Source organism: Lates calcarifer, linkage group LG9 (genome assembly GCF_001640805.2).
Source record: "Lates calcarifer isolate ASB-BC8 linkage group LG9, TLL_Latcal_v3, whole genome shotgun sequence".
Classification (NCBI taxonomy): domain Eukaryota; kingdom Metazoa; phylum Chordata; class Actinopteri; family Centropomidae; genus Lates; species Lates calcarifer.
Window position 1 is genome coordinate 15,084,816 of NC_066841.1, and position 24,510 is coordinate 15,109,325.

General features: G+C 39.6%; 1 protein-coding gene across 2 annotated transcripts in view; it reads right to left on the reverse strand.

Moving 5' to 3' along the window:
- Positions 1-896: 896 nt before the first annotated feature.
- kcnt1a (potassium sodium-activated channel subfamily T member 1a) overlaps positions 897-24,510 on the reverse strand; it is a 28,151-nt gene continuing 4,537 nt past the window's right edge. The window contains exons 1-30 of one of the 2 annotated variants that reach the window (XM_018662509.2): positions 22,207-22,605; positions 19,608-19,687; positions 19,298-19,445; positions 18,530-18,577; positions 18,121-18,169; positions 17,806-17,865; positions 17,429-17,503; positions 16,378-16,461; positions 15,819-15,913; positions 14,505-14,685; positions 14,256-14,420; positions 13,911-14,047; positions 11,240-11,303; positions 10,949-11,057; positions 10,053-10,161; positions 8,949-9,098; positions 8,441-8,670; positions 8,098-8,314; positions 7,484-7,589; positions 7,157-7,329; positions 5,838-5,909; positions 5,535-5,669; positions 5,288-5,399; positions 4,982-5,083; positions 4,635-4,718; positions 4,396-4,524; positions 2,958-3,252; positions 2,785-2,847; positions 2,600-2,684; positions 897-2,085 (exon numbers count right to left, since the gene is read on the reverse strand). In XM_018662509.2, the coding sequence (XP_018518025.1) occupies positions 1,968-2,085; positions 2,600-2,684; positions 2,785-2,847; positions 2,958-3,252; positions 4,396-4,524; positions 4,635-4,718; positions 4,982-5,083; positions 5,288-5,399; positions 5,535-5,669; positions 5,838-5,909; positions 7,157-7,329; positions 7,484-7,589; positions 8,098-8,314; positions 8,441-8,670; positions 8,949-9,098; positions 10,053-10,161; positions 10,949-11,057; positions 11,240-11,303; positions 13,911-14,047; positions 14,256-14,420; positions 14,505-14,685; positions 15,819-15,913; positions 16,378-16,461; positions 17,429-17,503; positions 17,806-17,865; positions 18,121-18,169; positions 18,530-18,577; positions 19,298-19,445; positions 19,608-19,687; positions 22,207-22,295 (3,564 nt within the window). In that variant the 5' untranslated portion in view covers positions 22,296-22,605 and the 3' untranslated portion in view covers positions 897-1,967. Of the gene's footprint in view, positions 2,086-2,599; positions 2,685-2,784; positions 2,848-2,957; positions 3,253-4,395; positions 4,525-4,634; positions 4,719-4,981; positions 5,084-5,287; positions 5,400-5,534; positions 5,670-5,837; positions 5,910-7,156; positions 7,330-7,483; positions 7,590-8,097; positions 8,315-8,440; positions 8,671-8,948; positions 9,099-10,052; positions 10,162-10,948; positions 11,058-11,239; positions 11,304-13,910; positions 14,048-14,255; positions 14,421-14,504; positions 14,686-15,818; positions 15,914-16,377; positions 16,462-17,428; positions 17,504-17,805; positions 17,866-18,120; positions 18,170-18,529; positions 18,578-19,297; positions 19,446-19,607; positions 19,688-22,206; positions 22,606-24,510 lie in introns of those variants that run through there. The other variant, XM_018662508.2, reaches the window with a different exon arrangement.

Below are 24,510 nucleotides of genomic sequence, written 5' to 3' on the forward strand. Positions count from 1 at the left end.
CTGTTCATCTCCTACACAGCTGCTGTGCTGTGTTTCACACACACACACACACACACTCAGAGTAAAACCACACAGGTGCTTTCACTTGAGTTGCCTGATTAGCTCTCCTCTTTGGTCTTGATTGCTATGGTAACACTGTTTCTTTAGTCACACAAGTTCTTTCCTCTTGTCTCTGTCGCTAATTGTTAGCACTTTTATCTTTATATTTTCATACAGTATGTTTTTTTGTAGAGAACTGTTTCATGCAGACCTCAGCTTTGAGTTAAGGTTGTCTAGAAGAAGAAGAAAGAAGAAAACCTAAAAAGCTGAAGTAAGGCAAGTTCTGCAGATACAATGGAGCTTCTTTTTCTATGATTTCTGAGTGAATTTCTAGATTTGACTTACTTAGGTCAAAACCTTGGGCTCTTTGTTGTGTTCCTCGAGACATTTCTGAGCAGTTTTTGTGGTGTGGTGGGAGCATTATCCTGCTGGGGGAGGCCCCTGACGTTGGGATTGCTGTTGCCATTGGGGGTATGTGCTTGGCCTAAAACAATGTTTAGGTGGGTGGTACATGTCAAAGTAATATCCAGATGAATAAGGGAACCCATGGTTCCTCAGCAGAACATTGTATTGTAACAACCTGTTAATGAATGAGCTTTAGACGTGCTAAGATTTTTGACCTTTGGACAGAGCTGGGCTAGCTATTTCCCCCTGTTTATAGTCATTATGCGAAGCTAAGTTAACATTCTCCTGTACCTTAGCTCGCAGATTAAAAAAACCTGATATCAGTCCTTTTTTCTAAATCTAAGCTAATTATCAAAATGTCAAACTACTCAAGTATCCCTTAAATTAGAGGTGTGCAGAAATGCTAACGCAAAATTATTGGACAAGTCAAAACAGTTTCAATATGTTTTTTAACATAATGTAGCACTTTAATGTGCAAATTAAAATAAAATGAAACTCAAGTACAAATATTTTCAACATTTAAATACATATGAAGTCAAGGAGTCACAGTCGAAAATTCTTGTGTACAGGATGTAGCATTTTATAAATACATACAGTACCTCACCCAAACAGCCACAAATCACTGAGCAGTGCTGAAAGTAAAATGAGGTCATCTCATTACTAATATAGTACAAGTCAAAGAAATCCTTAATGGCACAATACTGAATATATGGCATGGAATATTTAAAGGGTTGAACTGAGCTCTTGTAGTGCAAAAACCTCATCCAACCTAAGAAATGTGCTGCAGCAAACATATAAGTAACTACCATTGTTTGTAGGCTTCTACACTACTGAATAACTACCTCTATGTTTCAGCTACAAAAAATAAGCTTTAAATAAAAGCTTCAAATGCACATATTTTATTTAAGTCACATAGTGTTGAAGGTTATGTTTGATTTTATGTGATTGATGGTAAATATGTAAGTGTATGGCCTGGGGAAATTTGGAATATGTGCGTCTGATTTGTCATTTTAAAAGGCAAAGAAAAGATGGATAAATCCAGAGGGAGCCACAACCTAAAAGAGTAAAAACAAAATGTACAGTTTGCTGTGAAATTCAGGAGGTTTCAAGGACAAGGAAACTCATAAGAGTTTTTTGTTGTGGTGGATCAGATTGACTCTAACCAAGGGCAGGATTGCAGGTGGGATGAACCTGATTGAAATTCCTTAAATCGGTCAAATTATTTGTTAACAAGTGTGTCCCTGACTGCTCATCGGAGAGAGCTTTCACAGAAATGAATGCATTATTCTTACATACAGTGTCTGTGGCAAGAGAATGAAAATGTCACAGATGACATCAAATGTCATCTGCCAAACAGTAGGCACTCATATAATACAGTGGTAAACTGCAGTGCTGGAACATTGTAGCACAAATTGTCCTCTGTCAGACTGGACCTGTGCGGACACAACCACAACCCCCCCCATGAAAACTGAAGGTGGTGGGGGCAATTGGGAAAGAGTGTACCAGTGAGAGTCAGCATTCTATCAGAGCTGGGTGTCCTCTCTGGTGTCTATGCTGGACTCGTGTCTCTCTTTCAGGCTGCTGCTGTGGACAGGAGGCACCTCAGGGACATGAGCCAGAGGGTCTGAACGAATCAAGTACCTGGGAGAGAGACAGAGAGAGAGAGAGAGAGAGAGAGAGAGAGAAAGAGAAAGGGAGAAGGCAGGACAGATGAACTGAGTGTTCTCACTTGGGAGCGCTGCACTCAGGCACTTTCCTAAACTAATCCCTACTCACGAGCCCTTCACTACAGAAGTCACACTCTTAGCCATGAAGGGCACTCTGTATTAAAGAAGAGAAGTGAAATAAACAAGTAAACTGTGGGATGCACTTGCCACTCTCCATCGTGAGCAGGAAACAGCCATCACCATGGATACCAATAGGTGCCCTGCTTACTCAATAGTTTATATATATATATATATATATATATATATATATATATATATATATATTAAATGACTTTAAATAAATTTTTTGCATCAGACTTTTGCTTTGATTATGACTTGGATTAATTAAAAAAAAAAAAAACAGTGGTAGTAATTAGTAATTACATGTGAATGTATACATATACAGTATTTTATTCAGTTGGTTGGGAGCAATATGGAGTAATGCTTACACAATGTCATTGAGCTCCAGCCTGGTATCAGGAGAAGGGTTAATCAGGACATAGGACAGGGTGTTCTGGTGATCGTTTTGTTCATCTGAAACAGAAATATCACCACAGTCAGCAAACTGGAGCTGTCACATCTGTATGATGTTATGATGTAATTCCTGTTGCAGGATCATGACTGAAATGCTTACCTTGTAAGTAGCCCAGATTGACTCTGTTCATGACGTCACTGGCTGTCAGATTAGTTAGGTCTTCTACAAACAGCAGTTAGACAAGAAATCAGCATTAAACAGAAGCAGCCATGAAAGTTTAGAAAAAGAAAACACAGAGTAGCTTTCTCAGTTAAAGATGTGTCTATCTTCACCATATCCCGAGGTGGGGAGGCCCAGATGCCTCATGCGGTTGCGGACCAGTTCAGACAGCTCCTCTCTCTCAGAGCGTCGGTAGAGGTTGAGGCGCTGCTGGGCGATGCGCTGGGCATGGTCCTTGCTGGAGTCCCGGCTCACCCCCTGCCACCTCACACTTTTCTTACTGAGCCGCCGCGCCCACTGCATGCTCTTCTTCCTCAGCAGGGGGTGATCTGATTGGTCGTTGCTGCGAGACTCGTCCCCCCTGTCTTTGGTGTCCTCGCAGTCGTCGACACTGACAGACACCTGAGACTGAGGTGGGGAGACAGGGAGTTACCTCTACAGCCAGGGTGCTCGTCTTAATAAAAGTTCAGAGAAGATGGAAGCAATAATCCTTTGAAGCTGTAATAATAATTTTTAGTTCCCAGAAAATGTATCCTAGTGACTTTGGTGGGCCTCTGGCTTCCCATCTAGTGCCATCAGTAGGTTAAAATTCATTTTGTCCAGTATTTTGCTTTATGACCAAATACCTCAGCCTCAGCTGTACTTTGTATTGAGTCCTTATTAACAAAGGTTAGCATATTAACATTCTAAGCTAAGATGGTGAACATGTTTAATATTACACCTGCTAACCATCAGCATGTTCAAATTTGTCATTGTCATCATCAGTTGTGAAATGAAACTAAGTAAATTTACTCAGATTTACTGTTGTATTTAAAGGTGCTATATGTAAGTTTTTGCTATCGTTACATAGCCAAGATTAGCATGAAAAGCTGTTTACTTCCGAAGAGCTTCAGTCATCATTGTGTTTACAAGACAAGAGGTTAGATTATGCAATCTGGGCAGCGCTACTTCTTCATACTGTCATGTTGGACTGAGAGCAAAATGGACACTACAGTGACTCATTATCATCCAGCATGCTAACTTCAGTACAAGAAAAGGAGTGATAGAAATAGAAGCAAAACAAAAATTAACATTGGCATTGCTTTACACACACTGCAATATAAAAACTTACAAATAGAATTGTGCTAACCTTGAGGTATTTTGCATGAGTATTTCCAAATTAAGTTACTTTACTTTACTTTTTACTTTTAACTCAGCTACATTTATTTGATAGCTTTAGTCACTGGTTACTTTGGAGATTCGGATTACTAATACAAAACATAATAAAATGATAAATGATGATGTTTTATTATAGATTGCGTTATACAGCACACTGCAGCATTAGTGATGCTTACATCACTAATTCTGAATGCAGGGAATAGCACTGTGGTATTGCTTCTTTTACTTAAGCAGAAATCTGAGACATCTTCCACCACTGATCATTAACTCAAAGCACTGCTATGTTTCAGTACAGCCTCAAGTAGGTGCTGGCATGACCACAGACACAGTCCTGTTACATGTTCTGCTAAAAACCAGTGACTTAGTTTGATACAACTCACAGTATCCTCTCACCTCAGAAGTAGAGAAAATGTGGGATTCTGTCCGATAGATCCCAATGGGAATTTCGGCACTAGAGGAGCAGAGTTTCTGGAACAGTCTGCCGTAAGTGCTGATCCATAGATCCTCCTCAGTTACTTTCATCTGAAACAGGAGATAAATGGGTATACGGTTACTCTAGTCAGCTGGAGTATGGTACCATTGCAGATCATTTGTCTCCTCTCCGTTCTTGTAACTATGAGTATGTAACTCACAGCACAGAGGTATCCTGATCCAGGAGTGGTATCCAGTCCCAGTAGCAGCCTTGCAATAAGGATCATGTAGTCCTTCACAAAAGACTGACATGGAATCACAGAAAGAAAAAAAAAACAGTGTTACAACCATAACTCTATTTAAGCATGGTGTGCATAAGTAACCCAGAGTGAATTCCCTTTCAGTGACTGAACACAAGAGGGCACTTTTGCTTTATGATGCTGATGCCGTTCTCTTTTCTTCAGGTGATAAGTGGCTCTCTGCTGCTGCTGTAAGACACATCCATTCATTTCGCCTCGTATTGAAGAGTCATCTGAGACTAAGCACTCAGCTGTTGGTGTGTACCAACCTGATAGAGGAGGGTGTCCAGCATGCTGATACTGAACACTCTGCCTGCAGCGAAAGGTAGGCGAAACATGAAGGCCAAGTTGGAGCCTTTATCACGCTCTTTCTGTTGGGGGAGAACCAGGTAACACATTTAAAGGTCTGTCACTTTTCTAACAGTAAAAAAAATCAGATGGAAATGGCAAATATAATAACAGTGTGAAGACTAGCTTTAAAAAAATCTACAGAATTTTTTTATACCCTCTCTTTACAATTCATGCTCATAATTCACACCATGTAATTCACTGTAAGCCCTCTTGTTATGTCTTACCTTCTCGAGCTTGGAGAGAGCCAATGAATAGCAGTCCTTTGCTCTGAACTGCATGAATCTCATGTTGGATGGATGAGTAAGCTCTGTGATGATGCTGAGACTGGGAAACAACCTGCAACAAGGGCAAATGTGATGAAAAAAAAAAGAAAAGGAAAAACATGAAGCAGGAGATGTGACTAAATATCACGATTTATTAGCAAATTTTTTCAAAATCATTTTAGCAAAAGCTGCTGTTGAAAATTTGTACCTGAACATTGTCTGTACATTGACAATAGTTTTGGCATCGGCCATGTAGTCCTCCTCAGCACTCATTGTACTCTCTTTATCCACAACAACCAAATTATCAGCGTAAATAATGCCACACTGCAGCAGGCTGTCCAGACTGAAACACATGCACACACACACACACACACACACACACACACACACACACACACACACACAATGAGCATAAGAACCAACTTGCCTAGAACATCACATCCAATTAAATCTCCAATTTAATATAAAATCACATTTTGATGAAAAGCAGAAGATTATACGAAAGTCTTACTTGTCTATGGTCCCAGCCATATAGTAGACCATAGGGAAACAGCAGATGGCCTCCAGAAAGTGATTATCTGGCCTAAAGGAAACATACATGATATACAAAATTTGTTTGTGCTCTGTTGTCCTTTTTACACAAAACCACACAATATAATGTTTGGTATGATTAAAAAAGGAAAATGTTTGAAACTGGAATGACGCAATAAGACTGCTTCACCAAAGAAACATTTAAGTTTGTCAGTTACTTGGAGAAAGCTTGACAGATGAGCCCTTCATTAGGATAAACTTTAGACTTTAGCATTTCTCTTCTTTCTTCTGCTGTTACCTGAATTTATGTAAATGTATTTGGCATTTGATGTTTAGAATGGGGGCAGCACGGTGGTGCAGTGTTTTGCACTGTCACTTCACAGCAAGGATGTTCTGGGATCACCCAGGGCTTTTCTGTGTGGAGTTTGCATGTGGGTTCTCCTCGGGTACTCTGACTTCCTCCCACAGTCCAAAGACATGCTGGTCAGGTTAATTGGTGACTCCTGATTGCCCATGGGAATTAATGGTTATCTGTCTCTATATGAAGCACTGTGATAGACTGGCAAATCTGTCTACAGTAGTTCACCTCCCTAGTTAATGTGTCTTTAGGCTGAGGAATAAGTCCATCTGTTGCTGAACACACTCCGAGAAATTTAGTCGCCTTATTACTGCCTGTCCTCCAACACCACCCCGATAGAACATTACTTTATGCATCTGCCCAGTCCTGCTGACTAGAGACCCAAGGCTGTCGTAAGTGCCTGAATTGCGTATCCAAGTGTGTGGGTGTTTGTATTCGTGTGTGCGCGAAAGCGATAGGGAGGGAGGGAGCGAATGCTGCACAGAGGGAGAATTTATTGTTATGTGCGTGTCTCTATGAGAGTCCTGAGAGCTCGCATGAGGGGGCTGAAAAGGGACACATCAGGGCTGTCGATTAAAAGCCTGCTTGGTGTTCTCCAAAGAAATCATTTTCTCCATCTTTTTCTCCCCTTGTAGCAATATATATTATTCAGGTTCAAGGCAAAGCAAGTTGCCATGGTGACTGTCTGGAGATAGAGAGAGCGGCATTTTTATTTTTCTTTGTTGCTCAAAACACACCGTCACTGTGAGCAGCAGCAGTAACCTAACATCAGAGCTGACAATGGAGTCCCACCTCCACAGCCTTGTCCTAAGTGCTCGGTTGACGTGAGCTCTTAGCATACGTCACATTTCCCGCCGTGAAATGGTGGAGGACAGAATGAAGGGGAAAGAAAAGGAACAATATGTGTTTGTTTTATTGTATGTGTGTTAAGGTGAACTCACGGGTTATCCAGCAGTAAGACAATGGGATTGAGTTCTTTCCTGGGTCTGTAATAAGCTCTGAGAGGCACTATGAAGTTATAGAGACCGTTCCCTGCGGTCTCAGCAGACACAATGATGAGCTTGTTTTTAAAACCATACGCCTTAGCATCCTCAAAACTGTTGTGCCTGCAACCCTGCAAAGAGAATGAAAAAAAAGAGAAAACAGACAGGTATTTTTGGTTTGCTTTTATCAAGTGAAGGACAGAGACAGGGGAAGGAGTTTAAGGAATGATGGAGGCACTGAGTGAGTGAGTGAGTGACTAAGTTGGAGGAACAGCGACTGCCCACCTGGTCCAGTCGTAGGCAGCAAAACGGGGCTTTTTCAGCCAACAGATGGCACAAGGTGGGCGAGCTCCCAATGTACGGAGAGTTAGGGGGATAACCTTTCACATACCTGGCAACAAATCCAAAAAGCATGAATGACACATTTTATGGACATACTGTCCACTGTGTTCAAAATTGGTCAGGTTTTGTAATTTCTTGTTAAGCTTTTTTCATGTTTAACAATTTACAGAACATTTAGAGGTACTTTTCAGAATATGCAGAGTTCACTAATTAATTCATGTTACCTTGGAAATTAACCAACAGAGCAGTCCAAGTTCAACTGCATGCTGGGTAAACTATTCACAGAATCTTAACAGGTGAGGAAAATATTTTAGTCCGTTTTGCAGAGATATTTTGGGAGGTTGCAGAGTGTTAAATAAAGACCTCTGTTTTTTTACTTAAGCTAAAGTAGTAATACCACAATACGCCCTGTTATGTGTAAGAGTCCTGCACTAAACGTCTTGCCTAAGTAATAGCACAGTAAGAATTATCAGCAAAATATACTTAAAGTATCAAATGTAGAAGGACCGTAAAATCTTTTAAAGTATTTTATGGACTGGGAATTACAGAATCCTTACTCAGTAGATGAGTGGTCTTTCTCGTCTGTGAAGACAGAGTCATCCTCTGATTGGTCGCTGAGGAGGTCACATGGCAGGATTGAGGCGGAGTCGGCAAGTTCCTGGACCGGTGCAATACTTGGCCGGCGGCTCCCTGTCCCGTTTACTGTAGGTGGGACCAGCTTACCACCTGAGACATCAGGTGGACTCGTGTTCTGAAGATCCATAGCAACGGTACCTGTAACATATATTCACCTGCGCTTTAAATAACAGGTAATGGACAAGCATCTCGCCTCCCAAATACATTAGTGCCTTTCAGGCTTCTTTTTCTTATTCAGGCTTCATATTCTGGCTCCTTTCTCACCCATGCTAGCAATAATGCTGTGCACAGGAAGCTGTGAGGGTCCGTCATAGATCCCTCCAGCAGGGCGGCCCTTCCTCTCCTCCTGGTTAAAGATGAAGGCTGAGTTCTCCTCCTTGGTGATGTTGATGTAGTAGCAGGTGTCTGTGGCAGCCATGATGTGGCGTGGGCCAGGGTTCAGCAGGATGCTCTTGTTGTCTTCACTCTTTATACCAATCAGACACACGCCGTACCTGGAGAACATCACATACATACTGTTAGCATGTACTTGATCTGGCAACAAAATTGTATCATTAAATTTTAAGCCATAAAACCACAGGACTACAAAGCTACAAATTGATGCTTGAGGCTCAAATTAATTGTTCAGGCTGAAAATTTGATATCACTTTTAGCAAGACAAAAAAAGAGACAAAAATAAAGACAAAGAAAGAAATCTGTAACAACCCTTGTAAATGTTCTTTTCAACTTGTCAGCATCTGAAAAAGATGCTTTAGCTTACATGTCAACTCACTTCTTGTGCGCGTGAAAGGAGGCATATGTGAAGCTTTTGCCATTATATTCTCCAAAGAACTTGCTGTCACACAGTCGGATGTGGTAGACCTCGTTGCCAGAGCAACACCCATACATCCTCTGCCACTGCTCCGGAGACTGTTGTCCTTCTCTGCATTCATTCAGACAAAATACAGACAAATGTACGACAGGTCGACAGCTTCATCCATCTGTCAGTCAGTAAGCTTCACTCTAATAGGCCCTTTGTAATGACTTCCGGTAATTACAGTAATTGCTCTTAAAGCACTTTGATGGAGTTTAATGGGCTACAAGAGATGCTCAGGGAAGCAGTTTACATACTTGCTTTTTAGCACTTATTAATATTTACATAGGATGATTATAAATTGTATCACACTTTCAGGTTTCCACAGTGTAACTTGTTGTAAAAGGTAAATATGCTTGTTATTGTCAATATTTCCCACTAAACACCATAGATGGGCTGCATGTCTCTAAATTCATCTGCACTCAAATACGCCCACACATGTGATGCAAACATGCACACAAGTGCACATTTGCATGAACGTACATCGCTCATACACAGACAACTGTAATACACATTTACTAATACTAATACACATAATACACACATATATACAATTGTGAGTGCAATCTGAAAACCTGTATGCTTTTGTCTAAGAGAAACACACAAAACCTCACTTTTCTAAAGAGTTGTCAGGCGCACAGTAAGTGTTAAATTGATTCCCTTTAAAGGCAGCTTCCTTCAGCCATTGACATCAGCTTTTAAAAGTGATACATTTGCATGCTGTGAAAAATCATTTTCCACTGCAGAGCTTTTCACACAGTTCTACGGGGAACACATCCTAAAAAATCAATGTGGGTGCTGCCTGGTCTCTCTTTTGGTTTAAGGCACTCTTTACATCCTGCTGAGCTCCACAATGAAATAAGACTTTTGTCTTCTCTGGGGCTCATTCACTGCTCTAAGCCAGCTTTATGGAGGCTATATATACATCAGCAGACATGAACATGTGAAGAAATCTGAACTTTGTGATCACACTGAGGAGAAATCAAAAAGCCTGAGGACGCCTGGTTGTGCAAGATGACTAACCGTCCACGAGAGGTGTGTACGAGGAGCGTGACCAAGGTGGAGGTGGCGGGACAAACACAGTTGAGAGCCAACATGGCATACTTGAACTCTTCCTCACACACAACATGATCTGAAAACAGAAGAAAATGAGCTGATCCAGAGGAGCTGTCCCACAAGTAAAAGTTATATTATGTTACTCAGGTACGTGTAAGGTATAATTAGAAAATTTTGACATTTCGAAAAATAAATGTATTTTCTTTCTGGTCAAGAGTTAATGAGGATATTGATACTTATCCATTCATTGAGTATGGCAGTAGATAGGACTGAATTAACTTAGCATGAGATCAGTAATGTTTATCTTATCGTAAATTAGACTAGCTTTCTCAAACTTCAAAAATCGCCAAGCAACGCCTCTCTAACCCACTCCCAGCCCACCTTCATATTAAAGCCTTCAATAACTGATTTCTTGACTACTTAAGGGCAGTGGAAGAAGCTGTAAATACAAAATTGACATATTAGCACTTATTTAAGTTTATATGGCAAACTTGTAAGCTAATAGTAAAGGTCCAACAGTTACAAAGAAACATTAGAGTTCACTGGGAGTTGTTGAATGTAAGTTCAGTATTCACTCAGTTTTTATTCTCCACCGACTTGTGAAGGTAATATCTGGCTTTTTAGCTGCTGACCATTTCCACTGTGCTCACTAGCTAGTAGCTAACTTGTCTGTTCAGTTTTGTGAACCACTGTAAAAAAAAATGATACTGGCTGCTTTAATACATAAATATGAGAGTGGTATTAATATTTGCATCTAACTCTCTGCCAGAAATCAAATATGAGTGTTTCAGAAAACACAAAATTACTTCTTGAAGGAGTGCGACGTGAATGCAATGTTTCACTGAAAGTCTAGAAACTCTCACCTGCAAATTTAACATGGAACTTATTTTCAGGTTTGAGTATCTGGACATAAAGAGGGCAATTTGGGGCAAAGTCCTTCACTGCCCAGGCTCTAAGGATGGTCTGGTGGTCCTGAGGAGACACAGTCAAAGATAATGCATTTTCTACCCTTGCATTTTAAAGTTAATCTTTTAATTAATTAGTGATCGGCCTCATGATCGACAGAAGTAATGACTTAAGTTTTTGTAAGCAAATAAATGACAATGCATAATTGATAAAGAGGCAGGGAGTTGATTAGTTGCTTGTCTTCTTACCGCAGCCATGCGATCCACCTCGTTACGACTGCTTAGAATGAAACAAGCCTCTGCGTCATCCATTCTGCAGACAAGTTGATGAATAATAGAACATGGTCAAAATACATGGAAAAAGGTAAATCACTCAATTATAAAACGAAAGAAAAAATCACAAATCCTGAAGCAAAAGAGTCAGCCAGTCCAACTGCAACTGAAATGACTTTTGACCAGTCAGAGGAGATAACAGCAACACCCCTTTGATTTAATATTCAGTTTAACACTGCATGTAGACAAATACACAAAGATCATCCTGAAATGCTCTGTAGAATATATGTGCAGTGAATGTGGAACTGTTTTTGCATATGATTAATACAGCCAGGAGAGTGCAGAATGCAAAACAAGTGTGGGAGGATTTGAAATGGAGCCAGATGCAGGATGTAAGCTCGACACACACACCCAGTCCTTTACCTCTAATTGCTCAAACCCCTGCCAAATGTATACAGTCAGGTTATATAACACATTTTCATCAAAGTAATACTTTTTTTGGTGTGAAGTATTGCATATCATATGGTACAACTGCAGGCTTACCTCTACAAGTACAGGATATCAAGGCTTTTTCCATCTTTTTTATTTACATTTTTTACTAATTTAATTTCTTCCCTTTTCTTGGGAGTGTCTGCTGAACTACTGTGTTCTTTTGCAATGGCTTTTTTATGGCTTTTTGTTGTTTTAGCATTACACCTACATCAGGTTGGGGACTTGAAAGAGACACATAAAACAATGAATGGTAGAAGTAAAACAGCAGATATTATTTTTCCTGGGAATACATTTCCATTCGTGCAGCATCTTTTTGTTAGAGCCCCATCATAGACTGGTAAAAAGTTCCTCCAGAGTCTGTACTACTACCAAAGATGACTAAACTCACCTTTATGTGTAAATTCAATCGATTTACCACTTAGGTTTGGCTGTATCTCTGTTAAGTGCTTTGAAACATGCATGTCACTGAGACTACAGAAATAATCTTATTGACGTACAGATTGACAGCGGGTTTTTAATATTTTCATAAAATTTTCCACATAGTCTCATTCACAAAACTTTTAGAACTAAAAATTATCAGATGAATGTGAGACAGATCATGTTTGCTCTCCTCAGAGAAAGTGGCGCTCTTAACCAGCAGAGTCTCAAAAGAAATGGGTATAGCTTGAATGAATAATTACAATGTTGTCTGAGTACGACGCCACACAATAGCTCTGACAAGCCTATTTACTGAGAAAGGAATGAAAGAAAATCAGGGTGATATTAAGGAATAGAAAGACAATAGAGATTCACATCATACTGATGGGAGCCTCAAGGTTTGCTGCAATCATTTATACCAGTCCCAGAATGCAAACTCTAAAATGCTAACCCTGAGTATAGACAATTTGATCTGAGACAAAGCAAGTTTGGGTGCATGCTGCAAAGTCAGGTTGACAATCATAAGGAGCTGTGCTTATTCGCAAGAAGCATCATTAAATGTAAATGATGCAGTCGCTGCTCAGGCCAAGCGCTAACATCCACCATCCTCCCAGTAAGCTTACTTTCAATGAAGAGATCAAAATTAGATGATTTGTTTCATCGTTAATTATAGCAATTAGACCAATTAGACCAATCAGTGCTATTTCTCACAACAGGTGGATTTGTGTGATCAAGTCTTAGTCAGTCACACAGCATATCATAACACCTCAGCCACATGTACTAGCCTTCGTGTTTTTCATCACACTGTGTTTACACTGGTTTCATTAAGCCACATTTCTGCTGCATATTCCATCTCAACCATGTACACAACCAAACAGGTAAGTTTAACCTGAGAGCGTAAGCCTCTATGATGAAGAGTTGGAAAGCAACAGATTTAAAAATGCTTGTTTTGGGAGGCAGATGAATAACAAGACCAAGAGCTGTCAGTCATGCCGGCAGCTCTGTGAGTGCTTTGAGCTAAACTGTGTTGTTGCTAAGCATCAACAACACAGATGACAGTGCTAACATGCCGATGCTCAACAGGTGTAATTTTTACCATGTTCACCATCTTAGTTTACCATAAAGAATGCTGACATTCAAGTACTGGACAAAGTTCAGTTTTGACCTGATGATGGCATTAGATGAAAAGTTATCAGCATAACTGTTATTGCAGTTCATCCAGGGGGGAATATGAAAGTCTGTGCCAAATTTAATGTCAATCCATTGAACTGATGTCTAGACATTTCACTAAAAACCATCATGGTGCCACAAAAGGAAAAATCAGGGGATCACCAGAAACATTACCAACTGTCTGTACAAACGTTTGTTGCAATTCATCCAGTAGATAATGAAATATATTTAACTGGATAAATGTAACTTTTGACCTGCTGGTGTTGCGAGAGGGGATTAACAAAATCAACAGGTTTAATCTTCTACAGTTTTCTGTTCAAATTTCATGACAATCTAGCCAATAGTTGTTGAGATATTTCAGTTTGGACCAAAGTGGTGAACTGACTGAAAGACAAGAAGACCAACATTGCCATTGCGAAGGCCACACTGATAAAAACATACCTGAGAGTGTGAGCCTGCATGCTGCTTGTGTAGAAAGCAACATTTTACAAAATGTCTCTGTTTTCAGAGACTGTTAAAAAAAGTCAACTATATGTTGAGTTTAAGTCTTTTAGGTTCTGTCACTTACTTGGCTCTGAGTAGATCCTGGTCTTTGAGGACAGATCCTTGCAGATAGATGACCCTTTGCGACCACAGAGGGATCTGCAGAACTCTCCGCACCTGGAGGTCCATTTCACTTGGACATAGGATCACCACATAGTAATCCTAAAAACAGTACACAGTCACATTAATAACTACTGTGGGATGCATGAAGAAGCATGCAGAAGATGTTAACGTCACAAAATGCTTGCTACAAATTTCCTTATGTGTCTCAGCTGCTGTGTTATCCCTAGAAACACACCAGACTACTATCACATCCTATCCATGTGTGTATAAAAATACACTTGTGTATTTTGCTGCCATGTATCTGTACCTGCAGTCTAGGATGGGCGTAGAATTCATTGAGAAAATCCATGAGCAGGTCTATTTTGAGTGCGCTGACACACAGTACTACATGTTTCTCTGTCTGTGCTCTGTGGCGGCTGTAATTCCCTCCAGACTTCTGTCTCTCCATCCACAGGTAGATCAGCTCCTCAAACTGATGCACAACAAGCTGAGTAAAACTAGAGCTCACACAAAAAAGACTGAAAAGTTATCCAAGATTATTTCAGCGTCTTCCTACCTGCAGAGGCAGCACCACCAGAGCCACACAGATCATGATGACTACCAGCAGCTGGGAGGGCCATATGCGTGGAGTGACGTCTCCAAAGCCCACAGTGGAGAAGGTGACAATGCAGAAGTAGAAGGAATTGAAGAGGGAGAGGTTCTTGCCTGCTCGTTCCAGGTGCTGGATTCCACATGTGCTGCAGGTTAGATAAATCATATATACAGACAAACAAACACAAAGTCAGCATTTATGACTATCATGAACTATTCATCATGCACTCTGCAACACAATGAGTCAAAAGTATAATTGAATATATTTAAATCCATTTCAATCTAACATTTAATTCAATTTATTTTAAATATAATTTAAATCCTGCTGATGGTTTGCAGCAATTATTTGTACCTGCCCCAAAATGTAAAACATAAAACATAAACATCCACTTTAGACAATTTGATCAGACAAAGCTGCTCAGCTTGTACACATGCATGCTACACACTCAGATTCCCTATTTTCCACATACCACATTTTGGTAACACTTAATTTTACAGGCTCATTACTGTAAAAATAATTCTATATAATAATAAATAGATAACATAGTGTTTTTGAAAGCTTCCTGAAAGTAATGTAATTTGATGATAACCACAGGGAAATTTAAGAGTGATTTAGTTCAATTTGTTGTGTTGAGGTTAGTACTGATCCCATGAGGAATTTCCTTAAAAGAGCTTCTCCTTTCAAACCCAAATAAATATTCATTAATTATTAATTTATTGCTGGAAACTTTGATCTTTATATGTTTGCCTTTTTTCTATGTTCAACTGACTTGCAGTGAACTAGTCTCAGGTCTGATGGTTGTGCTATCTTAGCGTTTGAAAATACTGTGTGCTGACCAATCACTCTGTTTTCCCTATAATTAGTACCAATTTACACAGTACTTTCCACAAAACATCAAAGAAAATTATCTAGAAATTATTAGGAGTGCACAAAATTTAAAATAATCGCTGTTGCTTTCATTCAAAAAAGAAATAAATAACATACCAGGGCAGTATCTAATGGTGACTGTGTAACAAGCTATCAGTCACATAGTAAATGTATGTACTATCATACACAAACAGCAGCTCTAGTTTCAGTTGAGACTGAGTCACATAAACATTAAATAGACCTAACATTATAACTTAATACTTAAGACAATAAACCACGACAGGTTTTAACAGGATAATTAAATAAAGGTATATTTGGCATCCAGACTTGTTAATCTGATAAGATGAAGAGAAAGGTAAACTGGGTCAATCACACTAAAGCTAAAACAAACTGGTGGAGAGGCTGGCTCACCCAGTGAAGACCAGGCAGAGTAAGGTGCAGATGAGAATGAGGACCTGGTTGAACATGGCTGAGTTGGTCCTCTGGATCGCCCTGTGGACATCATTCTACACCATAACAAACAACATACCTTAACATTTGATTCTACAAACTCAAGGATTTACACACTCATTAACACATTAAACTTGGATCTATCAAACTGCCTTCAAATATTATTACCAGGAATCATTCACATCATTAGTTTAGCTGTTTATAGGAAATGGCTCTTCTCTCCTGGATGCTACTTGCTGCAGCATAACAGCATGAGATATGGAACATGACGAAGTACAGAGAGGGTTGCAAATAATCCCTTAGTGTAAGACCTCCTGGGTGCACACAGCCAGAGCAGAACCAAAGCAGGAAAGGGATGTGTTGTTAGCAACAACAACAGTCCAAATGGAAGAAGGCCTGTAGTGCAGTGAAATGACCTGACATAGCGTGACTCAAAACGTCTTGCCTTAACAAAGTCATTACATTGCTGATTAAAAACAAGCCATTAACAGAGACCATTAAGATAATGCTTTTGACTCACAATCATGTTCTCCAAAGCACATTTGGCCAACCAGCAGTTGAGAAACACAGGAATGAAGATGTTCCGTATTGAGGGCCAGAAGATCTGAGGAGATAGTGGAACACTTCAACTCACTGACATATATCAGTCAAACTTTTCCTCAGTGGTGTCAGTCACACATTAAAAACTACACACAAGTGGAAAATACTGTATACGCTGTGGCTTAAATTCTTCTTTACATGTGAAAAATTACAACCTGCTCTTGCTATATAAAAACCAAAAATGACTGTACAGTTAAATTCTGTGTCCACATAGATTTGGTCTGGATTTCAACAGTTTTTATGGCTGCTACTCTCCAAGGCTAACATTGTACAGATATATAATCAAGACAGTCAACAACCATGATAGCAACTCTGTGCTTCAACAGTGATTTGAGTTAAATGCTAATGCCAGCAATGCTAACATGCTCATATGACAATGTTAACATACTGATGCCTTGCAGGTATCATTTTTGCCATGTTCACCATCTTAACATTTGCTAATTAGCACTAAACACACAGTTAATGTCAACAGTGTTGGGAAAACAGAAATTTTGACCTGATAAAAAGTGAAGGAACCAAAGTAATTACATCTTGGGGTGGGTTGTGGAAATGGAAATGTCTGGACCAAATTTAATGGCAAAGCATTAGTGGCCTAAAAAACTAAACTAAACTGTGGTTCAGAGGTACAGTCTATTTTTCCTAGCTATGTAAATGTGTATAGTTACTTTCTATGTGTGTTAAGCCGAGTCTGGCTCTATCTCATGGCCTTGATTCTTGAAGGCAACCATTGTATAAATATGAAAAAAGTATAAAACTTTTGTTACCTACTGTGAACACTTCTTTTTAACTGAGAGTACTGTATATCATTAGCCAGTAAGTAATGATTAGAAAAGAGAGACAGTCAGAGACTCGCAGGTCACACCACACAATATATCAAAGACATACCGCTACAACAGCAGTAAGACTAAATACACAAACTACCACATACTCCAGATAGGAAAGACAATGTTTTTATGGTAAAAAAGTTTTACCGTAATGATGAAGGGAACTGTGTTGATCATCTCCAGAAGAAAGGACACCTGGAAAATCTGCTCCCAAATGTTCCCCTACAATTAAACACACATACAGACTTTTTAACACTTTTATCTGTCAGCACACAATAGACAGTGAGTCACTGCATAGATGCATTTCTTCACTGTAGTCTGTCACTTTTCACAACCACTTAATCCTTCACCTCAGCCAGATCCTGCAATTACCATCTATTCCTTAATGTAGCCGTGACAAATGACTTGGGATAATTACACCACTTATGGATTGTCAATCTCACAGACTGTAAGTGACTAATTGTACCGACTATTAATCATGCTGATGTGCTTGAAGTTCATGTTTTTGTGTGTGTGTGTTTTACCTTGTAGCTCAGATACATCAGTAACATAGTCTCCAGGAAACTAATGATGGCCACAATCACCTGCACATACCAAAACAGGGGATAATAAATACAAACTCATATATTCTTTCCAACATAACAACCATTTCAGGAACCATTTCAAGAGAATGAAACCCCCTGTGTTTTTATATATTAATTTAGATGGTAAAGCAACTGTGGCTTAGAATAGGCAATCAAAGATTTAATCATTTTAGTTCATATATTTCAGTTGTTAAAAGTTTTGCTCATTTAAATTAATTATTATTTTTTCTATGCATATATTCTGTTGTGACTCACTTGGATGGCCCAGACGGGAACCTTTCTATCCACCCAGAAGATCAATTCCCTGCCAGACAAAGCATTTAACAGCAACACTTTTCTTAACAGCTTACAATATATAACATCAGAGATGAAATGTATTAATATGCATTTTTATTAATTCATTGAGAGATAAATACAGTCAGACTTTTAGATGACCAAGCTGTCTGTTATTATATCTCCCTATGAGTATTAATAGGGTAAGAGATAATAGACAGTTTGTCCAACACTGATCTCATAATGAAAACACTAATTGCATACGAGGTTAAGTAACAAGGTGGGTGCAGGAAATGAGGCAAGATCTGAAAGCATATTGCTCTTACTAGAGGCGACATAATAATGTTCTAATTTGCCCTTATTGACAGAAATCACACCTTGTGCTGCTTACCAGTTAATCTCTCTGTCCTGCACTGATCCGTTCCACTGGCAGTCAACACTGCAGAGCATTAATGATGGTGAGGAGGAGACAACAAAATGACACAGAATGAAAGGTTAATGAATAATTAATCTGAATAAATAGAGATAAAACTGAAATGTCTCTTGTTAGACCAGTCAAAATGTTAAAAGTGTTAAAATGACTTTTCACATTGATCCCACATTGACTCTGCTGTCAAGACAGCTATCACCACCTCTGTATGTTAAGTCAGAATTTAAATATAAAGCATATTTACATATTAACTGACGCACATACAGCCACAAAGACAACTTTTTTTCCCCAAACATTTCCATTAAAGACTATCTGGAGTCAACTAGCAGACAGAGTAAACAAGCCATTATAACAATCAACCACTCAAAGAAGCTGACTGGCCCTGACGTGCTTCCCACTTATAACAGAACAGAGGCTTCTTAGGACTGAAACCTCATCTGTTTTTTTATGTCTAACATACAGTTGATTGGTTCAGCACCATATTGTTTAAAATACTTTGCTGGTATTTTGTTGCCATTGCTTCCAATATTTTATCTCTCCTTTTTTTTCTCCTTGTTTTTCATTTAGTATTCCATTAATTGTACTGCATGATAGTTCTTCTGTTGTTTTTATTGTTTTTTTTTTTTTTTTGTTGTTGTTGTTGTTTGTTTTGTAAAGTGTGTTTTGTAAAGTACAATACTGCATTTCAAATACAGCTTGTACAACTCTTTTCTCTCACTGTAAACAAACCATTTGTTGTTGCCATTGGGAGCGTTTTGCTGTCCGGCGCTGTGGCTGGCGTTAACGCCCTGGCCGGGATTGTCTGTCACCACTCTGATGATGTACAGCAGGCAGGTGAGCAGCTTCAGGCAGAAGTTGAACACACGAATCCTAAGGCCTAAAGGGACAAGAGAGAGGGACTCATTTTCCAAACAAATACTTTCTGGTAAGTAACAACTAAAGCAATTTATTGTGACTTATAAGCAAACTTCAGTGTGTATATGTGCTTGCATGTGCAACAGCCACTTTAGGGACATGTGAAGATGTTCCCCGCACTTACTCGATCTTTGGTTTTTGATGAAGAAAAGCTTCAGACGCTCCTTGAAGGTGTTTTCATTCACATAAAACTCTACCTGCACTCTGACAGAGAAGAGAGGGAGAGGAACTGTCACACAGGAGTCAGCAGCACAGACAGAGAAGAGTCATTCAGATGTTTGTGGTAGGAGTTTTGAAAGCATCACATTTTACATTGCATGAATATTCATAATGCAGTTTTTCTAATCATGTGCCCAAGGAAAGTTAGGTAATTATCTGTCTATGATTTTGTTCTCAATCACAAGACAGGGTTACTGTAGGACACAAACTTTCCCGTTGGAGTAAAGATTGAAAGTAAACTACCAATTTAATTCACCTTTCTCCTCATGATGTACATGCTGATTGGCTATGGCTACAGCAAAACACAAAACAGGTTTTGAGTAAGCAATCAAGTGCAATCAGGAGCAACTTTCTTGCAATTACAAAAACATAAAATTAGATTAACTGCACAACAGCAGAGCCAAGCCCAGAAGGAGAGACAGAGGGAAGTCTGAGAGAATAAGCACAACGCATAGGGCAGGTAACTTGGCAACACAAGCACAATCTTTACACTATTAATGTATAATCCTTTCAGGAGAGAGTGAGAGAGCAGAGGGGGAAAAATGAAAGAGAGAGTGCAAGTGTAAGAGAGATTAGAAGAATTCGGGAAAAGCTTATGAGGCTGTGCTGCGGCTCCTGCTGCTGCTGCCTAATCCCAAGTTCTGGCTCGTGGCTGAAAGGTTCACAGTGGGAAGGAAAAAGCAGTGTGGGTTGTTGGACGCACAGGTATCCTGCAGTGTGCGCTGTAACAGCTATGTCAGGTCTGCACGATGGTGAGACCACACCAAAGAGCAGAGAAAGCCCCTCAGAGATGAAACAGAGAACACTGAAAGACAAATCCTCTGTGATGGGATCTGACAACAGCTGTCACATCTGGGCAGCAGCAGGGCAGAGATGGGCTCTGGAGGTAAAGGCTTTTCAACTGAGAGCTGGCTGTCACATATGAGAGTCCTACAGACTGCTCTCTGTCTGTCTGTAAGTCTCTATGTGTCTCACCCCTCCACCCACACACACATACACACACACACACACACATATAATGATGCAAGTAATGACCCTTAATCAGCTCCTGTTGAGCACACAATTACTAGCTGAAGTGGTCTGACATTAGTCATACTGTGGTGTCACATCAGAGTTTCAGGCAATAAGACGTGCAGCTCTGGGAGTAATTAGATCTTGGAAAACGACTAATTGCGGAAGAGTGAGTTCTGCGAGTGCAATCATTTTGCAGCTCTAAAACAGGCCTGTTTTTATCAAATCAGTCCACCTCGAGGTGTTCATCATCAACAACATCAAGAATCAAGAGATCTGTTGCTGTGTACAAAAAGTTAAAATGAAAAGTTTGACTATCACGAAAAATATGTTTTGGCATCATAGTGATTAATCAGTTAAGCAATTAGTCAATCAACAGAAAATGAATTAATTAATAATTCATGGCCTTTTCCAAACAAAAATGACATCACCTAGGTTCATCTTCTAAATTTGCCGCTTTACTTTGTTTTATATGATAACTGAATATCTCTGGGTTTTGGACTGTTAGTTGGACAAAACAAGTAAATATAACTATATATATAAAAATCAACGCTTGCTGAAGTTATTTGTCAAGCATCAGAAAAGTAATCACCAGCTATCTTAAAGGACAATTAATTTCAGCAAAAATTGCTGCTTTTGGTTTGTAAAAAGTGATCATTTGTCTGGTTTACATATTTAACTGAGCATCTTTTGATTTTGAACAGCTGGTTTGACAAAACATGCCAAAGACTTAACTTTGGGCTGTAAGAAACTGCAATCAACATTTTTCACCATTTTTCACATTTTATAGACCAAAATGATTGAGAAAACATTTATTATTAATGAAAGTAATTATTAGCTGCAGCCCTAACATCAAACCCCTTACATTAGAGCTGAAAAGATTATTAATTTATTTCATTAGTCAATCATCAGAAAAGTAATTAGAAAGTACTTTTAAAAATAATAATAATAATTTTTGAATTGGTCAATGGTTTTCTTTGTATTATATGATCTTTTGGTTTGGGCTGTTGGTTTGACTAAACCAACCATGGGAGGACACCCATAGGTTTTAACAGAGGAAGAATCAGAAGACTCATTAATTTATGACGAAAATAATCGTTAGAATAGTCGATTAATCGAAGTTAAGTTATCGGCAACTGTTTTATAAACACCGTTTTGATTTGTAAATATTTACAGGTTTTCTTAATGTTCCCAATCGAAGATCTTTAGTTTGTGGACTGTTGATCGCATCGAATAAATGACCTTAATATTCTAGTTATTATAAATAAATAAACGCGCAGGCATTTCTGTGCATCTCAGCAGTTTTTGGGCGCGCTGATCAAACTGGTCAGTCCGCGTTCGAGTTGTTTGCTCCATCCATCACTCACCTCTGAGTGTACGGTATAATCGCAATTTGTACCAGTGCACTCAGCGCATCCAGCTCACCTATACTGACATCAATACATTGTGCCCACTTGAGAGAAAAACTTGTCTCCGCTCCCCTGCGGCCCTACCTCTGCCCCGCATCACTACCGAGAGGGTCCGACCTCCAAGTGCTCACGGACGGACTGCCCCAGGTCGGTATGACGATCTTCGGATCCATTGTGCAGCACACCTGTGGCTGCGTTGTGCACTCAGTTAATTCCTACAGAACACTATAAGCTTGTTGACCAACGCGCCTCCCCGCAGCTCTAAAATAGCACAGCACTAACAGTGTTTGTCGGGAGATGGATTATTTTTGAGCTATGCAAGAAAAAAAATCCAAACACGCTGATTAGAACAAGATGCTATAAAGAGGAAATTAGAATAAGTGTTTGATTAATCATTTATTCAGAGGAATGAAGTGCTTATTGGAATATTTTTAGAAATGTATATAATCCCTCTCTTTCTTTTTTCCCCCTCTCTCTCTCTCTCTCTCGTGCGCGGGCCTGTTGCCACAGCAACGTTGCTATGACAGGAATAACCCGAACTGATGCTGTTGCAGCGTGGTCCTCTCTCCAGCAGCACTGCAGCTCCTGACAAGGCTGTAAACATTCACCGTGGCATGCTGGAGTAATGATGGGATGGATCCACTGCAGATAAACACTGATGCCTCTATGCCAGTATTAACTGTTACTCACAAGAGTTTTAAATGTGTCATCTGAAACCCTCCTGACTTATAACCTACAAAGCCCAAAAGCAGTCTTTCTGTTTTGCTCTCTCTGCTCTGCTGATGTGGTGGTCTTGGCACCATAAGTGACAGATGACAAAACCACAGCAACAGATGTTTTTTCCCCTCCTTTGCATTTAAGTAGAAGATGCAGACAAAACGAAAAGTCAAGAACAATGTTGGAGCCGCTGCTCTGTCTCCATCTCCTCTATCCCTCCCACCTTTTTTTTGTCTTCTCTAAATTTGAAGAGTCTGAAGTGGTAATTTATAGATGACCTCCTCTATGAGTCACTGCTTTTGAAAATACCGGAAGAGGCCACTCCACTTGAACCGTTCTCTTCGCCCACACTGGCGCAGCCACTCAGTTGCATGTGAAGACCCATACACCATAACTCCTGCCTGTGAAAACCTGTGACATTTTCATTTGTGCGCTCTGTCGCTAAATTTAGCTCATAAAGACTTTGCCTAAATGGTATAATGAGGGTATTTTAAATGGGAAAAACTGTGAGACTGTAAACTGAAAAGAAAGGACTGGGGATTGCAGGTAGAAGAATAGATGGAAAGAGAAAAAAGAGAATGTACAAATGAAGGAGTCACCAGAGAGACAGACTGCAGTACACCAGAGGAAATTAAGATTGATATTTTGCCGATACTGTGTGTGTGTGTGTGTGTGTGTGTGTGTGTTTGTGTGTGTGTGTGTATGCATTTGTGTGTTTCTTCTCCTGCCTTTGAGAAAGGAACCTTTGAGTGATGGATGATCCCTGGGCAGATGTGACCAGTGACATTTGGGAGTTCACACACAGCTTCTGAACACGAGCCTGGACGCTGACCACTGAAAATATAACCTGGAGCATCAGTCACCTCTGACGACACTATCTACAGGGGACAGGAGATGGGTTCATTTTACAGGGAGAGGACAGAAAAATGGTAATAACTGTCTAAATAGGAGCTAAAAATGTAGGCAGCTTTATCGAAGAGAAAACAGTGGTTGTTGCATGGACAGCTGGGGAAAGGTCACCTTTGACAGAATGAATTGGCAGAGCTTGTTGTTTCTCCTCGTCAAGTAGATATGTCAAATATTACAAACAGCACTGCAGTCTCGACAGTTTGCTGCCGCTGTAATCACATCTAAAATTACACTTGATCATCACTCTCCTGAGGTCCATCTGGCAGAACCCAAGATTATGTACTGAACAAATATCTTAAGGAAACACAAACACGACTACGACTAACTGATCTAAATTGTCAAAACTTACATAATAACAGAAAAAGGGACACATGTTTTCTTTTTCAAGTTATTTTTTGACTCTTTGATTTCGACTTTAGAGGCAGATGCTATCTAAATCCCCGCTGTAGCAATGTTTTGAATCCTGGGACAAAAGCAAATGAAGCAGATCTCAGAAAAGACAGAGGACTGCTACTGATCTTGTCTTGTATCAGGCTCAGAGGCAGCAGCAGAGTAGGAAAGAGAGGATAAAATGTGGATGAGGGAAGGTAGACAACAGAGAGACTGATAGTGAGATCTCATTTTAAATTCTGACTGTGAATTAGGTCACAATGGTGTTGCAGACAAAAACATGTTTTGAGTCAAACTTTTTCTAAGCTTCACACACATTCTTCAAAATATGTTCACAGACACACCGAGCCTGCTTCATTTCTCCTCAAAACC